Below are 25083 nucleotides of genomic sequence, written 5' to 3'. Positions count from 1 at the left end.
AAATGTGTGGTGGAGAATGAAAAGCAAGTTCATTATGAATAACTTTACCAAAAATAAAAGTGTATATTACATGAAGGTAGTGATGGAAAAATGACACACTATTTAAAACTGAAAACAGGATAACTAAATATTGTTACAAGGTGCAAAGAGAATCAATTCTGAACTCTATAACCTTTAATAAAAGAGAAGAACAATATGGAACAACAAATCACAAGAAAAAAGATTTTCTTTAAATATAGCAGTTTTATGATTTTAATATGCAACTTTCTGTGATCATAATTCTCAGACTAGCTGACACATCATTTAGATCTTGCTGGTATAGTTGAAGATGAAAAGACTTATTGGTGGTCTCACTTCTCATAAACATACCACATGATAGAGCTCAACTCTAAAAAGAGATGAGGAAAATAAGGGCATAAGGTGTATATATATATATATATATATACACACACACACACACACACACACACACACACACATATATATTATATATATATAAAAATATATGCCAAAATATTTAAAGACTTCTTATATCAGCATATTAGGTAAACAATCATTGGCATTACAACATATCTAGAGTTTGTGTCTACTAGAGTTGTTAATTAGAGTTCATAAGCTCTAACACATAAAAGCAATTGCTGTACATTAAATTTTTGAGGAAAGAATCCTAATGTCTTTTGACAATTATCTCTTAAATATCTTTTATTAAATCACATTTGAAATTTTTGACTTAGAAAATATAATCAGGGTAATTAGTCACCAACCGATCATACATTTTTACAATATTAGCTTTACATACTTTATATACAGAAAAACTGAGTTCATGGTCTGGATTAAATTCAACTTTTTCCCAGAGACAACCTATGAAAATCAAGTTCAAAATAACAACTCTTAGCAAAGGCCTACTGCATTATCTGGCTTTAAGCTAAGGGGAAGTGATGCTGAAGTTATTAAAACCTCATTTCTGCCCTGCATGAGGCTACAGTCTAGTAAGAAATCAACAAACCCACTTCCACAGAGTACAAGATACAAAGTACTTCAGGAAGACAGAACACAGAGATTAATTTATATTTGGGATGGGAGCAGAAGTTGCCTTTGAAGGAGAAAGACAAGTTTAGAGAATTAATATAATTTCAACGGTTAGATATGGCAGCCAGAGAAGAATCAACATTTCACATACAAATAAGAGTGTAAGGAGAGTTATCAAAAGGAGAAAACACAGAGAGAACTGATTAGAGATTGATGATGAGGCTGGTGTTCCAAGAATGTGGGCTGCTTAGTAAGACATAGCTATCAAGCACTTTAATGGGGCTGGATGGGTGAGGGCCCTCATCTTCTAAGCTAAATAATTTAGACTCGATTTAATAATCAAAGGGGATCACAATTTTTTTTTTAACAGAGATATAAGTTAATTAAATGAAAAATTTGGGAAAATTGACTTCTTAGTGACTTATAAAATAATTGTAAGGGACACAGCTAAAAACCAGTTCAACTAATGCCATAATCTTGGAAACAGTCAAGAAAGCCTTCAACTAAAGCAATGTCAATGAGAAGGAAAAGAGAAAGAGTAAAAAGTTAGAAGCACTAAAGATGAATAAGCAATTGACTCTATGACCCCTAGGTAAAAGGAGCAATTGGAGAAGAAGTTGAAGACTCTGAACCATCCTGGGGAACAAGAAGGGTGATGATATCATGGACAGTGATGGCAAGGAGCCCAATGATTTTGATTCATTGTTTAACCCTAATTTCCCTGCCATGAACACAGTCAAGCTCCAGCAAACAGTCTTTCACCTCTGAGGTCCAAAACTTGGGAAATCTTATACTCTCTTTATCCCAAGCTACAGAAGTCGTTTATAATGACAGGTCAACAAATACCAATATTCTTTAGCTTTCCGAAAATAATAATTCTAAAAGTCACACTAAATGTATACCTTGAACTCGACCAGATAATTAAGTGTCTTAACATCCTGTCAGACCAATGCCCAATGAGAGAATTTCACCTCAGCATCAAAGTCTGTCATACATTTCATGTTTCAGTCGCTTCCTCTTCCTATGTCAAGCAACGCCAATGGTTACCATGAAGTCATACTCTTCCAGTGAAACTTATCTGGAGGAGAAGAATGTAGACAGTGACAGGAAGGTAGCTAGAGGTTGGCCTTTAATGACCTCTTCAAAAGTAATGATTTAAAGTAGTTTAAATGTTAAAAAAATTAAAGAAAAAATGGAGTCAAGCAACACGTTTGGATGGAGAAGTCAGTATAGGCAACGTGACAGAAAGCTCCTACAGGTAGCCAAAAATATTTATCCAAATATATTGACTTAATCTCTCTGATAGTATTCCAAATACCCTTAAATATGAACACACAAACTCCTTTTAAATTGTGTACCTGGTTCTAAGTTCTCACAAACACATCAACACTGAATCTTAATGATTGTTTGTTCTAATCCTATGAAGGCCAAACTGGGAAGATGAGCAGAGTCCTTGAAGCTTGAATGCACCAATTAAGACTTGTATGAGAGAAAACCACAAAGATGTGCATTGCAGATGTACATGTGAACGTTGGAAGGAGTGGTGGTGGAGATTATTTCTGGGATCAGGTTGGTCTGATTATCAGGTTTCAGGATTATCAGGTTCAAATCATGTGGCACCAAGAAAGAGCAAACATGTCAATCAATGTCCAGTGAGCAGAAGCAGCTGAGAGCTGACTGAGGAAACCAACTATGAAAGTATGAGGGACAGTACAGAGGAGAAGACAGAGAAACAAACAAACAAAAAACACATAACAGAAACAAATTTTGTGAACAGGGCCTTCCATCTTGTCTCCACCTTTCTCTTATGCATAACTTATTTTGCTTTGCTTGGTCAGGAGATGTGTTTTTCAATACCAGACCTCAGTTGGTGTTATAGATCTGGTCTCAATGCCAGAGGACTAACATTGATATTATTAGTTATCAGTCTGATAGGCACCTATAATTTATTCCCATAAAAATCTAAGAACAAACAAGGTTGAGGCTTCACACTCCATTTTATCTTTTCTACCCAGAGATTCACCTTCATACCAATTTAGCCACTGTCAAACACACAATAAAGGCTTTTGAGCAATTCAGGTGAGCTTCACTAGAAAAAGGCAGCGCTTTATGCACTCACTGTAGTTTCTAGAGGATGTAGTTTCAATGCACCTGCTCACATAAAGCTCGGCATCACACTAGCCTCTGTTTCACCTTTACAATCAAAATGGCACTTCTCAGAAACTTCCTGGACAAAGAAGAAAGCTCAAGTCATCTGCTAGTTGCCCCAGAAGAACCATTCTATAAGCACTTTTTCTAGCCACCCCTAGCAATTGTCCATGGTGAGATTTTATACCCTGAATCCTGCTTTTGAAATAACAGGCAGCATCTTCACAAATGAGCCACCACCTCCTCTCCTTCGTTAGACCAGAGAGCTGCCTCCTCCTAACTCTGATTCAACGATTTAATTTTCTGGACATTAGCTGAGTATCTACTGTATACAAACCTGTGTAATAAAAGTCTAGACAGTAGAAGGATGAGCTAAGATGAAAAGATACTTGTGGCAAATAGTATTTTCAAAAGACAGCCTCATTGATATAGCCCATCACACAGGCTCTCCTAACAATGTGATTTTTATGAGCTGGAATATACATTTTCCCCCTGGAGTCTGGATAAGCCTGTGATCACTGCACAAATGACACCATGTGACATCCAAGAGTAAGTTGTAAAAGGCAATACAGCTTCTGCCCAGTTCTCTTGAGATGTTTGGAAGCCAACCAGCATTCTCTGAGGAAGTCAATCCACAACATGGAAAGACAATGTGTAGATGTTCTAGCCACTGTCTCACTCAAGGTCCCAGATAAAAGCAGCATCAAACATGGCACACATAAGCAATTAAGCCTTCAAATAACTCCAGCCCCAGCTTTCGAGCCACCAGCCAATGCTAAGTAGAGCGAAAATGGGATGTTCCCACGGAGCCCTGCCCAAATTGCAGATCTGTGAGCAAAACAAATGTTGTCATTAGTTTAAGCCACTAGGTCTTGGGATCATTCATTATTTAACAGTCGATAACCAGAATAGTATAGACAGCATGACCTCAGAGAGCTTACAGTCAATTCTGGGAAATAATCACTTCCACAAATGACTATAATATGTCAAGGTATAACACAAGTACTTTAAGAGATCCACAAACTAAAATAAATATATGCACATATTCAAATATAATCTGGTTTATACATAGACTATCTCTAAATGCATTAAAAATTAATAATAGTTACATCTTTGAGGAGTAGACTTTGGGTGTAAGGGAAGGAAGATTTTTTAATCTATCTCTTTGTATGTTTTAATCCTTACCTTATATATATATATTTGCTTCCATAACTTCGAAAACAGTTTAAATTTCTAAAATAACTGTAAATTAAGAGGAAAAGGGCTAAACAAGTGCTGCAGATATCATGTGAGGACTGTACTTCAGGTGCCCCATGAGGATAGTATGCAACCAAACTATTGGGAATAGCTAATAGCTGCATTTTCTCCCTCTGTGCCTCAGTTTTCACATCTATATAAAAATTGCACCAACCTCATAGAGTTTTCGTGAAAATGAAAGCACGGTAGAAGTACCTGACTAATACTAAGTACTCAATAAATATTAATAAAAATATCTAAGAAATCCTAAGTTGCTGAGCACTGGCATGGCATAAGGACACAGGGTCACAAGTGGCAGAATCAGATTGTTGAGAAGAGAAATACTCTCTTCCCTAGATTAAAGGATTAAAAAGAACATTTGGCGGGGCAGGGGTGGGGGGCAGATGCAAGAGAGGGTATATGATGTCTTCAATAACAATGCGAGAACTTCTGCAAATATCACATTGACTTACATTTTCCAAAATGTTACAAGACCACTAAATTAAAACCTTTTCTCCCACTTCCCCATTCTGCTTCCCCTTCATGGTTTTCATCAAGTATGACAAGTTGTCTGCATGTTACAGATGACTGCCATCCACAGGAGGCCAAGGAGATTAGCATTTATAATACTTTTGCAGCTAATGTTTAGCTTCTCCCTGAATTTTGAGTAATGGAACATTGTTCAGTTATGTCAAAGGAACAAGGATCTTTCCATTTGTTCTCATGTATATATTTCGTATTCAAGTTATATAGGATGGGCTAGGTCACCAAAAAGATAGAGGGGAGTTGAGTTAGCTTCCCTAAAGTGCCCCATAATCCAAAAAGTTTGTGAAAAGGTGATCTAGTTCTAGAGGTATGAATGGTTAAAGTAGTCTAAAGAAAATGAATAAGGTGAGGTTGTTTATGGGATTCATGATTCAAGAGCATAACCATAGTATTTTCATAATTGGCAATGAGTTATCTTAAGTTCTATAGATTTCAGGGTAATGGCATCATCATTCTGTTTGCAAAGTCAAATGAGTAATGAACATTTCCTCTCTGACTCAAGAACTTCTGTTTTTTCTTGTTTGGCTTAACTTACCCAAGTATCTTGGAAACAGATGAAATATCATTTCAGCTCCTTAAAGGTGGCCGGACTTGATTTTTTTTCTTATGAACCAGGTGTTTCACCTCATCCAAATTTCTGGCATTTCAGAAAAAAATTTATTTATATCTCCATTTTCCTTTCTTTAACTTAGAGATATCAGCCTCTCAAATACAAGAGAACTCTCTCTACTTGGAATTAATTAAACAAAGAAACAAACAAAAAATAAAATCCTTCCAAAGAAAAGAGAAATTATGCTAAGTATGGAAAGAACCAACTTGCTGAATTTTACTAAAATTTAGCCACTTTAAATTTCTTTAGGTATAATCTGGGTGAGATTTAAAAAACCAAGAGATTGACTAAATAACAAACAAAATCTCACTGATTCCATCACTATGTTGTGAATATGAGCAAATGTGTATTTAAATTATAATGAATATGAAGCATGAACTGTACAAATTGCATACACGAAATTCTCACTGATACATTGGGCGGAATTGTATAGGGGCATGAAGCATTCCTAATTAGCTCTAAAGAAAGTTCGCAAAGGGGAAAAAATTACCTCCAAAGATTTTGTAACAATACTTAGCTGAGACTTACAAAAGCTGGTTCAAGCCACCAGCAAAAAAAAAAAAAAATTGTATGCAGTATTTATATGATGCAACATTCAGCCCCAGCCCTCTTCCAGACCACTTTTCCTTCCTTTCCATTGTCTCTGCCTATGGAAAAGGAAGTGGAAAGCCATGTCCAGATAGCAATAAGCCAATGATTCTCTTTAATATCTTCTAAGTACCTTTTTATCACAAACCTTGAACAAAGGGTTTCTTCAATAAGAAAGCTACTCAGTATAAGATGAATAATGTTTGAGGATCTAATATATAATGTGACTATAGTTGATAATATTGTATTGTATAACTAAAATTTGCTGAGACTAAGAACTTAAATATTCTCAGCAAAAACAAAACAAAATGAACAGTAAATATATGAGGTTATGAACATGTGAATTAACTCCATAGGAGAATCCTTTCACAATGTATACATATATAAAAACATCATGACATAAACTTTAAATATCTTACATTTTCATTTGTAAATTATACTTCAATAAATCTGAAGGAAAAAAAGTCTACTGAAGTTGACATTACTTTACTTCAAAACAACTAAAACTGGACCCCAACTAACCCATGGCCTGTGGCTATATACACATTCTATTTTTAGCCTCCTAGGCCATACCTCTTTCTTCAATGACCTGATTAGAACCAATGTGACACCTGCTGTAACTTCAACCCTCTATGTAAGGAATGTCTACACTTTCTTATCCACACACACACAGCCCCTTACCTAACAGAGAGTAAAAATTTTAATTTGTTTCTTATATGTTCTTTCTTATTTATGTATTTTTATAATAAGTTATTTTTTATAAAAAGATGGAGCTTTTTTTAACAATAAAATTTTTTTTTAAACAATAAAACTAAGCATCAGTATATTTTCAGGGTTGCATAGAAACTGCTGATGCTAATGATGTTTACCTGATAATCCAAGCACTTCTCTCTCTCTCTCTCTCTCTCTCTCTCTCTCCAAGAGTGGTGGTTTCAACTACAATACTTCGGACTATTTTTTTTTTTTTTTTGCCAAGAGTTAACAGCTCTCAGCTCATAACAACTAATACTCAGCAGATAGTACAAATGAAAACAAAACAGAAAACTAATGCCTGTCCCAAAATGAAGTATTCAGGCCTCCTCACTGATCGCTGACTCTGGAGGCTGACAGACTGTGTTTCTCCTCCTCAAGAAGACCCTTTGATCGCTTTGTGTTAAGGATTGCATGTTTGTGTCCCTCAAAAACTCATATGTTGATACCTTAATACCTAATATGATATTTAGAAAAGAGCCTTTGGGAGATAATTAGGTCATAAGGGTGGAGCCCTAAGTATGGGATTAGTGCCTTATAAGAAAAGAGAGCTTGGGTTTCTCTGCTCTCTGCACCATGTGGGGACACAGGAATAAGGAAGCAAGTTCTCAACAGAACTCAACTATTCTGGCATTGTGATCTTGACCTTCCCAGTCTCCAGTCTAATGGTATTTTTATTACAGTCCAAGACTAAGACACCTTGAATCCTCTGATAATTGTCAAAACCACCAGGGCTTTTATGACATGGAATAAAATCCAGGCTGACACAGCTCCACACTTCTAATGAGGCTTAGAGACTCAAGAGGCATTTGAGCTTACCTATCAACCTTCCAGTTTTAAATTAGCACTTTACAACTCTGGTTGTGACTTTTACAGTTACAAAGCAGCAGCTGTACTACAAGTCAGTGTGTACCCATCAAAAGATGAAGTAGCCCAAGTGACAGGATATTTCTATAAATAAGCACATCATTTGTGTTTGAAATTTTGGCACTTGAGGTATAGTATTTGGTGGCAGCCAAAACTGCCTTCAGAGAGAAAGTGGAGATGGGAGATGAAAGATGAGAGTGGAGGAGTGTGAATTCATATGTATCATCTCCTTGGCTCAGCAGAGAATAGCAGCAAAACAATGTATATGCCATGATGATTAATGCCCTGGGACTCAGTGACATCATGCTTTGAGAATGCAACAACCAGAATCTCATCTCTTGGGCTGATGGAGAACCACATGGAATCTTACTGAGACTGAGGGGACAGAAAATGCTCCTCTCTGTACTAAACAGTTCAATGATGACTCAATGGAAAATACAGCTTTAATTATACTTTGTTTCTGTTCAAGTTTATTAGACATAAAAAAAAATCATGTTTATGTTTTAGCCAAAATACTTTGATACTTTCAAAAAAGAAATAAAAGAAAACAACCTTCTTTTCTTCTGTGCTTACCTAAGAAGTCGCTCACTGTCGGACTATGGATTTGGTGGTGATATGCAAGCTAGTCCCAGAGAGGTCAGAAAGAGAGCCCAAGGTAATAGGAGATCAAAACTGAAAGTATAAACTCTAGTGTGGACCACGGATCCAGTATGCTGAGAACAAGCATGTAAGGGCCTGATGCTGGAAGAGTTTGACTAGAACCAAGGGGTCCAGGTAAGAACTAAAAATGTGGGAAAATAAATCTTCCTGGACATGGGGCTGAGCATACTGACAAGAGATAAACGCATCCAACTTCCCAGGAGAGAAAAATGTTTGAAGAAAATAATTAGAACTTCAGAGTCCTCTAAGACGTTTTAGAAAGTCTAATTCAAATGAGAGTAGGGAAAGTTGGAAACGTCTGTATATTTAGACTGTAGAAAAATACAAGCAACAGCTAATTGACAAATTACATTTATTTTTGCTGCTGCTTCTCCCATCCCCCAAAATTTATAATACAGCACATATTGAAAAGTTCACAAACTTAAACAAAATAAAGAGAAAATGCTAAAGACTGAATTCCAAGACTCATTCCTTTGAAAACATCAACCAGACATTTTAGAGGTAATTCTGAAAATCTATGTGACATCTATAAAAACACGAGTTTGGGCAGGGAACTGGTTTATTTTACAAACACACTAGCATCTATCAGCATATCCCAGCATATGGGCTGGCTGTTCTCAAGTATGCAGAAAAGAAGCACAGGTCTATCCTTTCAGTTGTTCTATTGACTCCAATGCTTTGAAGGCAGCCAAAAGCATTAATTGTTCTAAAATTTTTATTTGCTCTAAACTCCATACCAGTTCTGCCATCATTTCAGATATGAGATCATACAGGGGTCAGTGTTTCTGTACTGATCCCTGTATTTCTTACTTTTTTCTTATTTAAAATAAGTTTTTCCCCATTATGATCTGCTTGTTTTAGACAATTTGTAAAATATAGTGATCCCTCCACCATCAACAGCCATTGTGAACATCAGTCATGACTTTTCTAGTCTTTTTTCATTGTAATTAATTTTAACTAGATGAGACAACTATGCTTAAATAACTATGTATCCTCTCTATAATAACCTCTATCTAATAACCATTTTCTTTTCTCACTAAGAACTACTCACAACACAATTTTAATCCTATAGCTGTTTTTTCCAGTTATTGTCACCTAATCCAATTTTATTAAATATTAAGTTGTTTCTAATAGTTCAGTAATAGAAATAAAGGTAAGATGAAAATTTGGGTATACGTAAATCCTAGTTCACATATCCATTTTCTTAGGATAAACCCTTACATCAAAATTTTTGGTTTGAAAAATATGGCTGTTTTTAAGGCTCTTGATGGATATTGCTAAATTATTGGCAGGAGTTTGTACATGAAACCATTGATCCTGCAGAATTCCTGACAACCTTGATAATTACCAGTTAAAACTCTTTGTCATGTTTGCTCTGTGAAAAATGCTACCTAATTTTTGTTTCGATTTGAATTTTTGAAAATTTGCCTTTCTTGTATTACAAAAGAGGGTGAGTATTTTTCACATTTTGTTAACCATTTATTTCCTCTTTTGTGATTTTCTTACAGGTATGTATTTTAAAAATCACAATTTCCTAAATGTCTTAGTTGTTATCTTTTCCTTTTGTTTATGATATTCAGAAATTTTTATTTTACCCATTAATATTTTTCTCTGTGATTTCTTTAATTGCTTTTGGGTTTAGAAAACCCTTTTCCATCTAGAGATTAGATAAACATTCATCTATATTTCTTCCAAGTTATTTGGTTTAACTATTTAGATTTAACTCTTTAATCTGTTTGGAGTAAAATGGGTAATTATTTTTATGTGGGAGTGCACTAACCTGAATTTTTTATCTGAAAAAATCAATTTCCCCAAATAACATTATAAAATTACCCATCCCTGTCTTACTGATTTATGGTAATTTATTTATCCTATTAAACTTTTCTATATTCTAGTTTCTGTTGCCAGCCAATTTATTTTTATTACATTAATAGCTCTGATGTTTATCTGGTACTATGTTGTTCTTACTAGTATGGCTTTTTGTAACCCAGAAAGAGAGATTAAGAATCCTACTCTGGAACCAGGGTGCTTGTTCTCAGATTTTAACTCTACCCCTTACCAGCTATCTAACAATGTGTTAGTAGTTATGGCCTCTCTGTGATTCTGTTCCCTTATCTGTCAAATGGCCATACCAATATTACTTCCATCATGAGAATGTTATGAAGATTAAATTGGTTAATAACTAAAGAGTTTATAAGAGTGCTTGGCACATAAAATGTGCCACAGAAGTGTTAGTTATCATTGCTGTTGTTATTCTATATTGGTAGGGTAAGTCTTCCTTATAAACTCATCTTTCAAAATTTTCATAGATATTTTATCTGTTTTTCTTCTAGGTAATCTTTGTTTTTAAATAGATTTCTTTATTTTTGTCTGATGATAAAAAGTGCATGTCTATTATAAGAATATTTTTTTAGAAAGTTCATAAATATAATTTAATCTCACCTATAATCTCATCATCCAGAGGTTCATGTTCTTAACACCAGTTAGGAGATTACCAAATATTAACTCTTTGTTGGTTGTGGAAAACCTCTTATTCTGACAGAAGATAGTCTTAGAAAAGAAGGCCCAGAATGGGTGCTTGTAGCTGTGTGAAAGAATAACATAATAGGTAAATGCCAGTTTTTCACAACTGGCTAAATTTCTCAGAACTATAACATGTCTAACTTGCCAGCTTCAATAACTGTCTTTCTCTGCTTCTTATTCCTGGTTTGAAGATCAAATAATGTCATGAACACAGAAGAGAGTGTTCTAGGAAAACAATCATGACTTTTGGGGACTGCCATTTTTTAGGTAATAATGAGTCACTATAGTTATATCATTCTCAACAGTAACTGTGATGCAGAGTTCTGTGCATCCCTGGGGTAACTGCACTATCAAGGCGAAGGCTTCCAGGAAGAGGCATCTCTACTCACCCAAGCGTGCTCCTGCCTAGTCATCTCAAGATCAGTATCTATGAAAACAGAACACAGGGAGGAGGTAGAAAACTGCACTGTGTCTATCATTTGCTAGACATTCTATGTCCAAGGGACAGAGTTATAATAAAACACTACTCAGTTCCATATAAAAGTGAAGAAATCTGTTATCTATTTAGAAAGAAGATTTCTCTATTTTGGCTAACTGTAACGCTTTATAATAATATTTTTAATATAAATTAATTTTTAATAGACTTTATTTTTTAGATCAGTTTTAGGTTCAAAATGGGACAGAAAGTACTGAGTTTTTATATACCTCTTGCTCCCACACAGGTGCAACTTCCTCCACTATCAAGACCCCACACTAGATTTGTTACAATTGATGAACTTACATTGACTGACATATCATTAGCACCCAAGTCCATAGTTTACAACAGGGTTCACTTTTGGTGTTGTACATTCTATAGGTTTTGACAAGTGAGTATACTATGATATGTATCCACCACCGTAATATCATACAGACTTGTTTCACTGGCCTGAAAGTCCTCTGTGCTCTGCCTATTCATCCCTTCCTCCTCTCAACCCCTAGCAACCACGAATCTTTTTATTGTCTCCATAGTTTTGCCTTTTCTAGAATGCCATATAGTTGGAATCCCACAGTATGATTTTCAAATTGGCTTCTTTCACTTACTAATATGCATTTAAGGTTCTTCCACGTTTTTTTCATGGCTTGATAGCACATTAATTTTTAGAACTGAATAATATTCCATTGTCTGGAGGTACCACAGTTTATTTAGTCACCCACTGAAGGACATCTTGGTTGCTTCCAAGTATTGGCAAGTATATTTTGGATAACGATCTTTTATCAGATATGTCTTTTGCAAGTATTTCCTTGAGAGTGTCTCTTGTGAATAAGGAGTCTTAATTTTATATCAATTAATTTTTGCCCCCAAAAGTGCAAAATGTTAACAGGCTACTAAGTGCAAGTTTTTCTCTTCCCTCAGAATTGGCCATTAGGGCCCCAATATTGAGATAAAGAAGCTGGAGAATTAATAACTGGAGCCACCGTCTCTTTCAAGGCTTACTAAGGGACAAGTAAATGGCTCTGCTTCTCTCAACTGTCTCCCAGACTGTGCCCTCCCCTTCCCCAATGAAGTCTAAAATAGGAAGACTGGACTGGAAAAGAAGAATCAGAAAATCATCAACACAGTGAGGCAGCCTTGTCAAGGGTGGAAGGGTATAATGCTGCTGGTTTTTCATCGATTCCCCTAAGAACACACCTTTTACTACTGAACCAAGTGCAGGGGCTGCCAAGAAAGCCCTTCTTAAAGCTGGGGACGGGTGCCTGTAGTACCTGAATGCCGCAATTTCCAGCTTTGACGCCTGCATATGCAGTGGCCTTGCTAGCCTACCTCCTGTGCCTATTTATACTGAAGAGGGAAAGGAAATGCAAAGAAGAGAGAGGGCACAGTCCTGGGACAACTCTCCGTGGGCCGAGTGAACTCGCGGGCTGTGGTCAGGTTTGCGTTGCCATATTCCATGCACGAGGGCAGGTTACTAAATGAGCAGACCCAACAACAGGAGGCTGGGGTATTTGCATAACTAAGATCTTCCTGGAGTGAATCTCTCATATCAATGACTGTGTCAAGAGGAGGCCCCAAGGGCTCCGAAAACTCTCATGGGGATGCTGACCTCACAGAGGGCCTCATCCTTCTAGTCCACCTGAACCAGGAAAGAGTTAAAATCTTACACTAAAGACTACTAAATATCAGAGACTCATCCTTTTCTTCTCCTTCTTCTCTGCCCTGAATCTCCCCAAACTGTAGTTTTCTAGGAGAGAGAGATGTAATCCCAGAGACATACCATGCCCCTATCCTTCTGACCTCGAAACCTCCTATCTAACCTGTGATGTCAGAGGAGACAGATTTAAATGGATCGAAATTAAGTTTTTTATAACACAAAATCAGTTGTGTTTTGTTTTTGTTTTTGTTTTAATAGAAAAAAAAAAAACTGACCAAAAGATCATTGTATCTGCCCAAGGAAAAGGGAAATTTGACAAAGCTTAAGTAATCAGAGAAGAAAACAATTGTTGCTTCCATGTATAAGCCCCAGGCAAGTTACTACTGGTTGGTAAACTCATTAGTCAAAGTAAATGAAATAATATGATATTGCTGTTAGGAAAAAGTGCTCCCCTAAAGTGGTCACAAGTGAAAAAATGAAGGAGGAAGACATTAAATATAAACTTTTACATGGTATTTTTGATTAATAGTTAGGAGACCCTGAATCAAAGAGCAAACTATACAGGATGCCTTTGAATGCACTCAGCACAGCAGATTGATGGTTATTTCAAAGAAAGAGAGGCATGGGTTTTGGAATTAGAAAGACCTAGATTCAAATACCAACTCTGCTATTTGCTACTTCTGTGACCTCTCAGAATCCTTATGGAAAAGAGACACAATAATGCCTCCTAACAAGGTTAGCATAGGGATTAATGTGACAAGCATAATACCTAACAGATAGATGATAGGTGCTCAAAGAATGGTGGCTATTGTTATCAGCAGTTTTTTCTTCACCATTTATTTATCATTAACATCTTTTATTGTGGTTATTTATCCAGAGAAGCAAGAGCACTGGTAAAAACATATTTGAGTTGAAATTTAGGCTTAAGTAAAACAAACAAACAAACAAAACACTAAAAAATTTATAGTTCAGGGTAAACGAAATTTCTCAAAATAGCTAACATTTGACAATAACTTACGTTCCCTAGTTGAGGGACTACTTTCCAGTTAAGAAAAATATAAGAGAATTAGGATTCAGCCCACCTCCTGTGGCTTATCACGGTGTATCAGGACTAGAAGGGGACTTCATAAGGCCAAAAGGAGCTAAATGATTTGCCTGAGACAGTCTGATGCCACCTCACCCCACCCATTCTTCATATACTCCGTCTGTTCACTTATTAGCTGTTTCAGTCATAGCATATAATTAAATGCCACTCGATTTCATCTTTGCCTTTTAAGAAAGGCACCTAACTAAGGTGTCAGTCCTGTTTCCTCTGGTCTTTATACTTCATCTAGGTAGAGCGCTTGGCATCAGCCGCACGTGAGCCAGCCAGCCAATTCGGTCCAACCTGACATTGTACTAAACTACCAGATGCCATTTAATTACAATTTATTTGATGGGTGGTCATTGTTCCTTTCCACCCTTGACCATTTTTCTCTTCATTCATCACTCTTTCCATTTGGGGCAGATGGCAGATATGAACAAATTGCCAAATTTGATTAATTCCACTTTGTTTTTCTTTAGAATATCTTACAATGGTTTTCCTGAGGAAAATCAATTAAACTATTGAGTTAAATACTATTTGGGAATCAATTAAAATTCCAATGAACTGTTCCATCCGGGTTGTTCATTACTGCTCTTGGGAAATATTTGTAATGTTGAGAAAGTATGTCTCCTATCCTCATGTTTATTCTCCTTCCAGTCTAGGATCACCTTCAGACATTGGCCCTGGACCCTCTACATCCAAGAGTTAACCTCTTGGTTGGTCACATCTTGCCTCTGTCTGCCCAAACCATTTTCTTGGCCACAGAGAGCTTATCACTGACATTCCCCTTCTCTCCCCATCGCAAGAGCTAACATTTACTAATGCTTTATTATATGACAGTCACTCAGCTAAGTGCTTTGACTGCATTATTTCTTTAAATCTCATGAAGTAAACAATATGGTTCTCTTCTTTAAAAAAAAAAAAAAAAAAAAGGAACCCGAATCTTAGAGAACAAAGCACTTCGTGCAAAGCCGCGGGGAATTTGAACCCAGGTCTGTGTGACAGGCACTGCTTCTTCATCTAAGCAGCTCCGAGTCTCCTTCAGAGCCAGGCTCTTTTTCTGAACCAACCGTCCTCTAATGAGATAAACAAGCTAGAGAAACCCCACACATTTTTCTGAAAAGTGAGGTTCTCCAACATCTGCAGCTTTTACAAAATAAAGATCCCCAGAGACACCGCCCCTACCTTCAACTTCCTAAATCAGAATCACTAGAAGTTAAGACACAGGAAGCAGTCCTTGAACACTTTACATATTTAAAAGTTCGAGACCCACTACCCTGTAGCTATCTTCTTTGACACCAAAAGTCTCCTTTAACAAAGCTTTCCTGGAAACTATGCCCTGACCCCTGGTGGTCTAAGCCAAAAGCGTGACTCTGCCCTGTTGAGGAAATGCTCTGTCATATGCCCACAGTTCACTTTTGGGCTGAAACTTATTTGATGAAGCTTCAGCTGACGCAGGATGAGCTCTGATTACCTTATTCATGCCTATCTCACAGAAAGTACGTCAAAGTAACTATTGCATTCACCTTTTCTGGCAGCAGCTACAAAAAGATACCTTTTGGATCAATAAGTATTTATTGATTGTCTCTTAGGAGATGATACAGAGCTGAAAGGACAGGATTTCTATTCTTAGAAAGGTTAGCATGGATATAGATTTAAAAAAAATAATCAATTCTCTCTCTTTTTCTTACACACAGACACACACACACACACACACAGAGTAAATTTCCATGAGCTGCCTTACCCTGTCTTTATCATGAGAATATTATGTTTGAGCTCTACTGCTTAGCCAATTTAAACTTGGATTCTCACCAGCTCCCTCTTTTCTTTTCAAAAGAAAAGAAACTTTAACTTTCTTGACCGGTTTTTTTCCTTTCCCCTTGCAATGATATCACACTCCTGTATTTATTGGACCTCTCTGGTTATTACCAAAAATTGTCTGGATGTCATAAACTCCACATTTGTCCTGATAAGAGACATGCCCATTATCAAATCCACTGACCATACAATATAAAAAAAAAGAAGAGTCCTAGTAACAAGAATAACAACAAAAACACATTAGTAGTTCAGAATATTTAGGGGAAAAAAACCTAAAAGCCAACCAGCTTACTCGTTAAACGCTTGAATAATGAATTCCCAGCAACAATTCCCTCAATATTTTATTTATCTTAATATTCAATACTACAGTAAAACTTATTCACATCTTCCCCTCCTCCACATCAAAGAAAATAACGATAATGCATAATAAGAATCAACCCTCACATTTCAAACCCACACTTACCATAGAACTTCAGTTCTCAAATGAACTTTAGTTGGCAAATCTCTGACAGTGATTCCTGGTCGCCAGGTCAGAGCTTATGAGGTTTTGTCTCTTCTGCTCTAAGTGAATTTACAGCCCCCTGCAATGCAACAGGATACTGACCTTTTGAAAAGGAAATTCGATCCCACCCTAATTAATGCTGCCCTCCTCCTCTTTCCCAGAGGGCACTCCTATTTATTTACTGCAGGACAGGGACAAACCGTCTAGTATCAAATACCTTACAAATAAAAGAGAAGAAAACAACAACAATTCAGTAATATCTATGTGATTCTCAAGCCCTATACAAATGGAAAATCAGGGTTCTTCATTCTGTATTGAATCAAGTGGGGAAAAAAAAAAAAGCTATTTCTTATCTGGAGTCACTCCCGAATAAATGTTCCACATACGGCTTCTATGGGGACGCTAAGCATTCAGATTTTCAAATGCTCCTTACTATAAGGTAACTACAAGTTTTACTACATTTGCTTTTGTTTCAGATTAATAATGAGTACAATTTAATTAGAGGGAAGATTCCTGCAATCATTTTTTTTTTTTTTACAAAAACAAAACTAAGACTTCGTTAACTTCATGCTGTTAACTAAAGCCAGACTTACCTGAGTTTTTTCTTTGAAGCAAAACAGATATCATTAATGTAGTCTATCTTTTTGCTAGAAAACCAGGTTAGCTTTTCTCCACATAACTTTCATTTCCAGGCCCTAAAAACAATTTATAGAGAGAGCAAATTTGCCATAAGCACAGCAACCAGCATATGTATCACGGAAAAGTTTCCATACACAGAGAAAACCTCGTGATTTGGTTTGGAAAACAAGTCACTTTAAAGTTGTGGAAAATAGGACCTGTTTCTGCCTCAAAGGCAAGATCTGCTTCCGATAGTCATTCTAGTTATTCTGCAACTATAACTAGCTCTCTGTGCATTACTTTGAGGTATTTATTGTGCAAGATCAGTTGAAAGTTAATACAACCTCAACAGGAAAAAAACTTTGTTCTTGAATTTGTTCATAAAAGACAGCCATTCTTAATAGAAAACAGCTTTTGTTTTCCAAAACACATTTGAACTGTTTAATTATTGTTCCTAAAAATAAAGGCAATTTTATAGTAACAAATACAATCAAAAACATTGCAGCCTATGATTATCTATTGCGAGATAGAACCCCATTATTTGCCATCGTCAAATATTTAAAAAATGGGGGGAAATTAACCATAATAGTTAAAATTTTTACCCATATGAAAGGAAACTGGCTTGTCTTATGAGTTCCTTCTAACAAAACTATAATAGTTTCTGCTAGTTAGAGTCAAAGTTTTGTATTATGTGTATAAAACTATATGCACTTTAAAAAACAGCTGCTTTGGCACATACAATCGCCTACATGACTCTCTCTATCTTCCCTTCAGGATTTAGTTTGATGTGTCCTTACGAATCAGCCCATCTGTCCCAATAGCTTCTTCCATGGCTGGCCAAGAACTTGGATTCCTCTATACACCAATAGTTCTAAGAGTCATTAAGCTCAACCCAAATTCCACTTCCCCAGAGCTTCTTGAGAGGCCTTCAAGAAATCTGTCCGATATTTGCTTTGTCCCTACCTTTCTTGCAAGGCTGGAGGTGACTGGAAGAAGTCAGTAAGAGCAGTGTGGCTGCCCTTTGGGAGATCCTGGCCCAGCAAGGAGCTGGGGGAGGGCACGGTGCAGGCAGCTAGAGGAAGAAAAGGAGGAATAATTTGTGTGCCACTGAAAATATGATACAGTGCCAAGAAAAACACCACTCTTCCCCAAGAAGTTTAAAGTTCTTTGCAAACATTAACTCATGAGACCAAGTAGTCATTGAGCAATTATTACTTTATTATGCCACTACAAGCAAAGTTACTAGGGAAGAGAGTTTATTCATTGTTTTGTTATTCCTCAAATATTTATTGAGTACCGACTATGTTTTGGGTACTGAAGCTAGAAGAGTAAGCAAGACAACGAGGCCTGTGCTCCTACAGGCTCTTACATTAGTCCATGCCCACCTGCTTGCTCAATCAGGGCTCTAAGCTCCTGGTTACACTACTTAATACACTTGTTTACACTTTATTTTGGCCAAAATTGTTTAATGGAATGTGCTCCGTTCTTCAGAATGTCCATAATGTGTTAAGCGCTAAGCAAACACAAAGAAAATAATTTTAAATTGACTGTAACTCTCATTACAATGATAGAAATTGGGGAATATTAATTCAAAGAGCTTTCTTTATAAGTAAACAAAGCTTTATTGTGAGCAATACTGCCTCTTGAAATGTTTGTGGAAACACTGTAGGCAGACAAGGAGAGTTAAGATTGGTAATAACGTGCCAAACAATTTATATAAATAATCTGGCTTTTAAAAATCGATCAATCAAATGAGCAGGCATGTTTGGTAAAGTCGAGAGCCTTTATCCGTGAATCTGTTTCTGATCTTTTTATTTTATGTGACAAAATGGCAAGTCAGATATAGAAAATGACTTATGCCATCTCTAAATCCTTCTCCTTAGGTAATGAGCTCCAGATATTTTAGAGTATATGGTTATTTATGGCTAACTAGATCAAAAAGGCTGGTGGCTGCTTTATAAAACGGCACAACTTTTCTGATGATTTGAAAGGGATTTAAGCCATTGTGTTTTAAAGATGGAAGATAAGGATTCTAGTCTGTTCTCAGAGTCACTAACTCAACCCAGTTTGCACGGAACATAGAGGCTGTTGCAGTTTTTCACTGCAACAGCATATTTTAAAAGTTGAAGGGAATTACAATACCATCTAAAGTCCAACTTTCCTCCTTAATAAACACTTTCCTGACTAAACAGAATATCATAGAGGTATGATATTGATTCACTACTCAAGTGTATTAGTTAACACAGGTACCCAGTGAAATTCAAGCTCCATATCTTATCAATTAAAGAACATCTTCATTTGGCCCCAAACTGCCTTTCCTGCTTCAGCCTCACCCTCCCTATTACTCTAGCCAAGGCAGATTTTTATAATTTTCACTTATAGTTATCTGATACCCTCTGCCTTGAAAGTTGCTCCCCTCGCACACTTTAACACATGCACATGCGCGCGCGCGCGCGCGCGCACACACACACACACACACACACACACACACACACTTTGTCCACCTGGAAAATTATTCATTTCTCAAGGTCAGATGACATCTTCTGGTTATTTCTTTCCCAATTCCCACAGCAGTATCTTATCTACATATTTATTTCTATAGGTATCTATTCTAACTAAAGCCTGAATATCTCATGTAGAAAGAGCATATCATATTCCTTTATATCTTCAGCAATTAGTTTTAAATCTTTGTTGAAGATGAGTTTTCTACGAAACATCAATAGAGCACTTACTGAGGCTGCCACGGTGATTAATTACACTTGGGTTTACTCTGAAGCTGAAAGCACAAATAGGATGTTTAAAAACCCTTTATTAAGCAGAGCTGCTAATGAAGAGAATAAAATCAATTAAATAAATTATTAAGTTAAAATCATCTATTTTTTATTAAAGAGCTACTATATTAACATCAACACCATTGTCACTCAGCTTTTCACCCTTTAGACGGTCAATAATTCAAGAGCTGAGACCATATTCTCCTGCAATTATAATAACAGCACTGAAAACTTACTGAATTGCTGAAAGAGTCAAGAAACAGCTAACTGTTGAGAGCAATGACAATTCTAAATGAAATTACTTATTTCTGGTTTCAAGTCAAACAGGAGGAGAACAAGAAGAAAGAAATAGGGAATGGCTCAGAACAAAAGAGGAAAGGAGAAAAGGAAGGGATTAAATTGCTGTAAAAGATATCCTTTGACCTCGTTTTTGCCATTTTCATCTTTCTCAATATGAAAAATGTAGGCACTCTTATAGGTTGTACAGAACATACTGATAGGCAGTCGAAGATAAATACTCCTCAATAAAGAAGTTATTCTGTCTCTAGAGCTCTCACAAAAATTATTTGAAGGGCATCCTGCTTTCTTTCAATATGTTTAAGAAGGTTCCTTCCATTCTCTAAATTTGAAATATTGATAGCTTTTTCCTATATTTACCCAAAATAAATTTCAGGAAGTCAATAATTGAACAACATTGCTCTGTACATTTGTGTGAACTTCTTGTAGGTACTGTATGTGTGTGCTCTTGTGGGAACCTGTGCATAGCGTGTATGTTAAAAACTTTACACTTTTTGTGGGTATGATAAAGTGTTTTTATATATATTAGTGGCTCATTTGATCCTCACAGCAACCTTTTAGGTGGGTATGGTACTATACAGATGAAGAAACTGAGTCTCAGACAGATTAAGCATCTTGCAGAATTAATATACAAACACAAGCAGTCTGACAGTACCATCGAGGTTCTTTCTATCACATCATACTATGTGAATATTTTTTAAATTATAAGAGATGCAGCTTCAATTCTTTACATTTCTTTAAAAATGCTGGCACTGCATGTTTTGCACCTTTGTTTACTGAGCAAGAAATGTGCAAATGATACATATTTTTCCAAGATACTGGAAATCTCCTAAAAATCCACATGTCATTTAGGGGATACATTCCCTGATTAATTAGACCTGATCAACATGTAAGCAAATATTTATTTTCAGATTAAATGGAAAACTTTAACCATTAATTCTTTAGCAGGCAATGAAAATTCATTTTTTCTGCCAAAGCCAGCAGAGGGCAGGATATTTCCACCGACAGCCAGCTGGCTGGAGCAAGCCGCCAAGCAAACCAGTGGAACTCTGGTGAAAGACGTTCTGATATAAGAGCAATCATCATCATTTTTTCATCTGGATCTGAAAAAACGGTGTAGGCTTGAGCCGAGAATAAGGGCTGTGTGACGTGGCCTGGGAAATGTCAGGAAAAGTTTCGCTTTTGAGGCTGCCTACATTTTGTTTGGAATTAATTTTGAAGATACCTGGAAACTAGCCAATTCCAATTATCTTTCTGGAGTATCACACTAAGGAGGCTACACTGGAGAATGAATTTAAATATAGCACGATAATTTCTGTTTCTAGTTTTAAGCTGTCTCAAATCATAGCCGGGCTATTACATTCACATGCCCTGTCTCGGGTCCCCCAACTCAGCCCATCCTGCACCTACTATCTCTGTCCTTCAAAACTCCTAACAGTTCCCCATTCATGGCCTCCTTGGTCTGCCGTCACTGCACAGCCCCCACTGATAAGAGCAAATGACCTCCTTGCCACTAATTTAAGTCCTCTCTCCTTCCCCAGAGCCCACTCAGGGGCCACTTCCTCCAAGAAGTTTCTGGAGATCCTAACCTCGGTGATTATCATTAAGAAACTTGCATCAAGTGAACTGCTAGGTGAGGGTTTTGTACTAAGTCTTGGATCTAAAAAATTATGACCCATTCCTGTTAGTACGGGTTGCAGCATGATAAATGAAAAATGGTAGGAAGAAAGGATAAATGCCACAGTTCACAGGAAAGTCTAACGAGTGCTTCTGAAGGTGGCAGAAAAATTGTAGCAACTTTTAGTTTTGAAACTATGGACTAGAAGTTTGTCATTGGTACCTCAAAAGTTTCCACAGCTGAGTGGCGTATGACTCTGCATCACTTCTCAACCCACTCCCCTCCCCTCAGTTTCCCCCAATCAGATGAGAGCGATCCATCGTTACCTGTATTTTTTATGTACACCTGTGAGTACTGTATACAGATTTACTTTAAAGAAAAGAGGCCAGCAAAATTAAGCAAACAAAAAAATCTACTCATCAATAATCACTACAACAAAACAAATTCAAAAACAATTTTGAAAATCATTACTCGGCAATCCAAAGGCTTTTCTTTACTATCGAAGTAATCAAGCCTGGAGAGGAGGAAAGGCCTGAGATAGGTTATAGGATGGAGGGTGAGAGAACTGGGACCTGAATCCTTATATCCAGACTCTAAAGCCCAAGATGCTTTCTACTAAATGCTGGGGCTTGCAGTGAGCCTGACGAAGGGGAGGCCTTAAAAAAGGATGAAACACTCAGTCACCTGTGGACAGAATGTTCCTACCAGCAGAGCTACTTGGAGCAAAGATAAGAGACAAAATGTGCTTGCATGGGCTTGACCAGCAAAAGAAGATTAAGGCTATGTTTTTCAGCACATTTACTGAACAATAACTATGTATAAGGCAATGCGTTGAGCACTGGGACAGAGCGGTGAATGAGATAGATGTGACACTTATTTGTGTTCATGGAGCTTACATTTTAGTGGAGGAGACAGACTTATGATTATAATTTAATGAATGCTACAATGGAGAAGTCTATGGTGGTATAAGAGTATTCGTAATCTCGATGACTCGCATCAATTCCTGGATTATTCATTTGGCCTCAGCTGTTTAATTACTCAAGCAATCATCTCTTCTAATAGCATAGAATCCTGCCTGGCTCTCCAGAGAGCTTCCCTCAAGCCCAGTCTCCTCCAATCTGGGACTGTTTCTCAGTCTTACCTTTTCTTTGGCTTTCATGATCTTAACACTTTTGAAAAGTTATTTTGTAGAATGTTCTTCAATTTGGGTTTGTCTGATGTTTCATCATGATTAAATGCAAGTTATGTGTTTTGGGCAAGAATATCACTGGACCGACGTTATGCCCTTCTTGTGAATCCTATGAGAAAGTCCATGATGTCGATGTGTCACATTTATATCTATTTTTATATCTACCTCTCTATATATACATTAAAAATCAGTAGTTAAAACTGATACTTATAATTCTGACTTATAGGGTTCATTCTAGCTTTCCCTTTTTCCTCAGCTGTAACTCTTTTTCCTGACAGTGATAAAGTGGCTCTCATTATCCACACTTTATTTATTTATTTACTCAATATTAGAATAAACATCAAATAGTTTCAAATCGTCTTGAATAGTTACTAATTCCTATCTCTGCGAAAAACAAATTTACTCAAGAGAGTGCAATATTGGTGTGCAGTTCTTTTGTCTTTGGTCTTGTAAAATATATTCAAAATACTATTTTCCAATATTACTTAGGTTTATTATTCTCTTTTTTTTACCCATTGCTGTGGTTTGGCATTCATTTCTAGTAGAGTTATAGTCACTGGTTAGCATTTGTGTTCTGTTTGGATTACCACACATTCTTATTAATATTAATTATCTTTTATATAATATCTGAAATTGTACTTGGCTCTAAAAGTCAGAACTGTACAAGAGGGCACGCTCAGAGAAATGTCTCCACTCGTCCCTTTTACCCATTCTCACTAACTTGTTCTTTCCACTCCACTCTCACGCTGTGGATAACAAATCACATTAGTCTCTATATATTCTTGCCATATTCCTTTCTTCATAAATGAGCAGATATATGTATATTTTCTTATATCTCCTTCGTTTTTACTTGAAGGACACCATATTTGATATATTTTGGCTCTTTGCTTTTTTTCACATCAGAGTATATCCTAGATACCCCTATATGTTGGTTTGGAATAGTCTTCTTCATTCTTTTTTACAGTTGCATAATACTTTTTATTGAGTGGATGTGCCATAGTTTCTTCAACCACTCTTTTGTGTATGGGCATTTAAATGATTTCCTGTATTTTGCATTAACAAACAATGTTCCAGTGAAAAACATTGTGTACATGTTATTTGTATGGCTGGAGGTGTGTCTACCAAATAACTTCCTAGAAACAGGATTATTGGATTAGAAGATAAGTGCATGTATATCTTTGTTAGATATTCCTAAATTTTCCTGGGAGCTTTTAATAGCTATCAGTGTCTAAGCCCTACTCCCCAGAGATTCTGAAATAATTGGCTGAAGAGTAGGAACAAGCATTGGCATCATCTTTATGCTTTCCATTCCTTTACTGAGGTATAAATTCACACACTCTATGTATACAATTCAATAATTTTTTTTAAAGTAAATTTATAGAGTTGTGCAAACGCTACCAGAATTTGTATCTTTTCAAAGCTGCCTAAGTAATTCTAATGAAAATAGGTTAAGACAGCTGAACTAGCCCACTATTGTTAGTGCTTTTTGCTACTGCTTGGTGTCGCTGTTAAAGGCCCATCTGCAACTTGGAGGTACTGGGCTTTTCTTACACTGCAGCGCCCCTGCTGGTTTAAATCCAATGGAACATTTCGCATTGAACAAAAACATGCTCAAAAATTCAGCCCTCATTCTTCAGAGTGGAATCAGCATCCCTGGGCTATAAAGGCTGCAGCCGAGGGAGTTCCAGCAAAATTTACACACTTGTCCAAACAAGTTCTCCTCCACTAGGCTCTTGCACTAAAACTATGTCATTATACCAGACTTCACTTGTGACTTCTTTAAGAGTAGAGTATCCACTTATTCATATGAATTAGTCCTTTCTATACCAGCAACCAGCTGAACATAACCCTAGACAAAGGGGAAGCCAATGTAAATTTTAAATATCTCCCATATAAGATAGTCCTTCCAATATCTCACTTTAGAAGCACTCATCTCATATATATATTGTTCATATATAAAAGGTCTAGCTAGCATAGACACAGTCCAGGTAATGCTGGGAATAGTTTCCTTAGGCAGGTGATATTTCAACTGAGCTTTTAATTGATGACTACTAACTAATCTGGTGAAATATAGGGAAGTAAAAGAGGATACATCCCAGA

General features: G+C 36.6%; 1 protein-coding gene across 1 annotated transcript in view; it reads right to left on the bottom strand.

Annotated features, from left to right (window-relative positions):
* CYTIP (cytohesin 1 interacting protein) overlaps nt 1-18144 on the bottom strand; it is a 67874-nt gene extending 49730 nt beyond the window's left edge. Inside the window, exons 1-3 of the mRNA XM_023530038.1 lie at nt 18072-18144; nt 17084-17185; nt 16452-16569 (exon numbers count right to left, since the gene is read on the bottom strand). Coding sequence (XP_023385806.1) covers nt 16452-16454 — 3 coding nt within the window. The 5' untranslated portion in view covers nt 16455-16569; nt 17084-17185; nt 18072-18144. The remainder of the gene's footprint in view (nt 1-16451; nt 16570-17083; nt 17186-18071) is intronic.
* Between the last annotated feature and the right edge of the window lie 6939 nt (nt 18145-25083).

Source organism: Pteropus vampyrus, unplaced genomic scaffold (genome assembly GCF_000151845.1).
Source record: "Pteropus vampyrus isolate Shadow unplaced genomic scaffold, Pvam_2.0 Scaffold2, whole genome shotgun sequence".
NCBI lineage: Eukaryota > Metazoa > Chordata > Mammalia > Chiroptera > Pteropodidae > Pteropus > Pteropus vampyrus.
The sequence above is the reverse complement of the archived record's forward strand: the minus strand, read 5'-3'. Positions and strand labels throughout refer to the sequence as shown.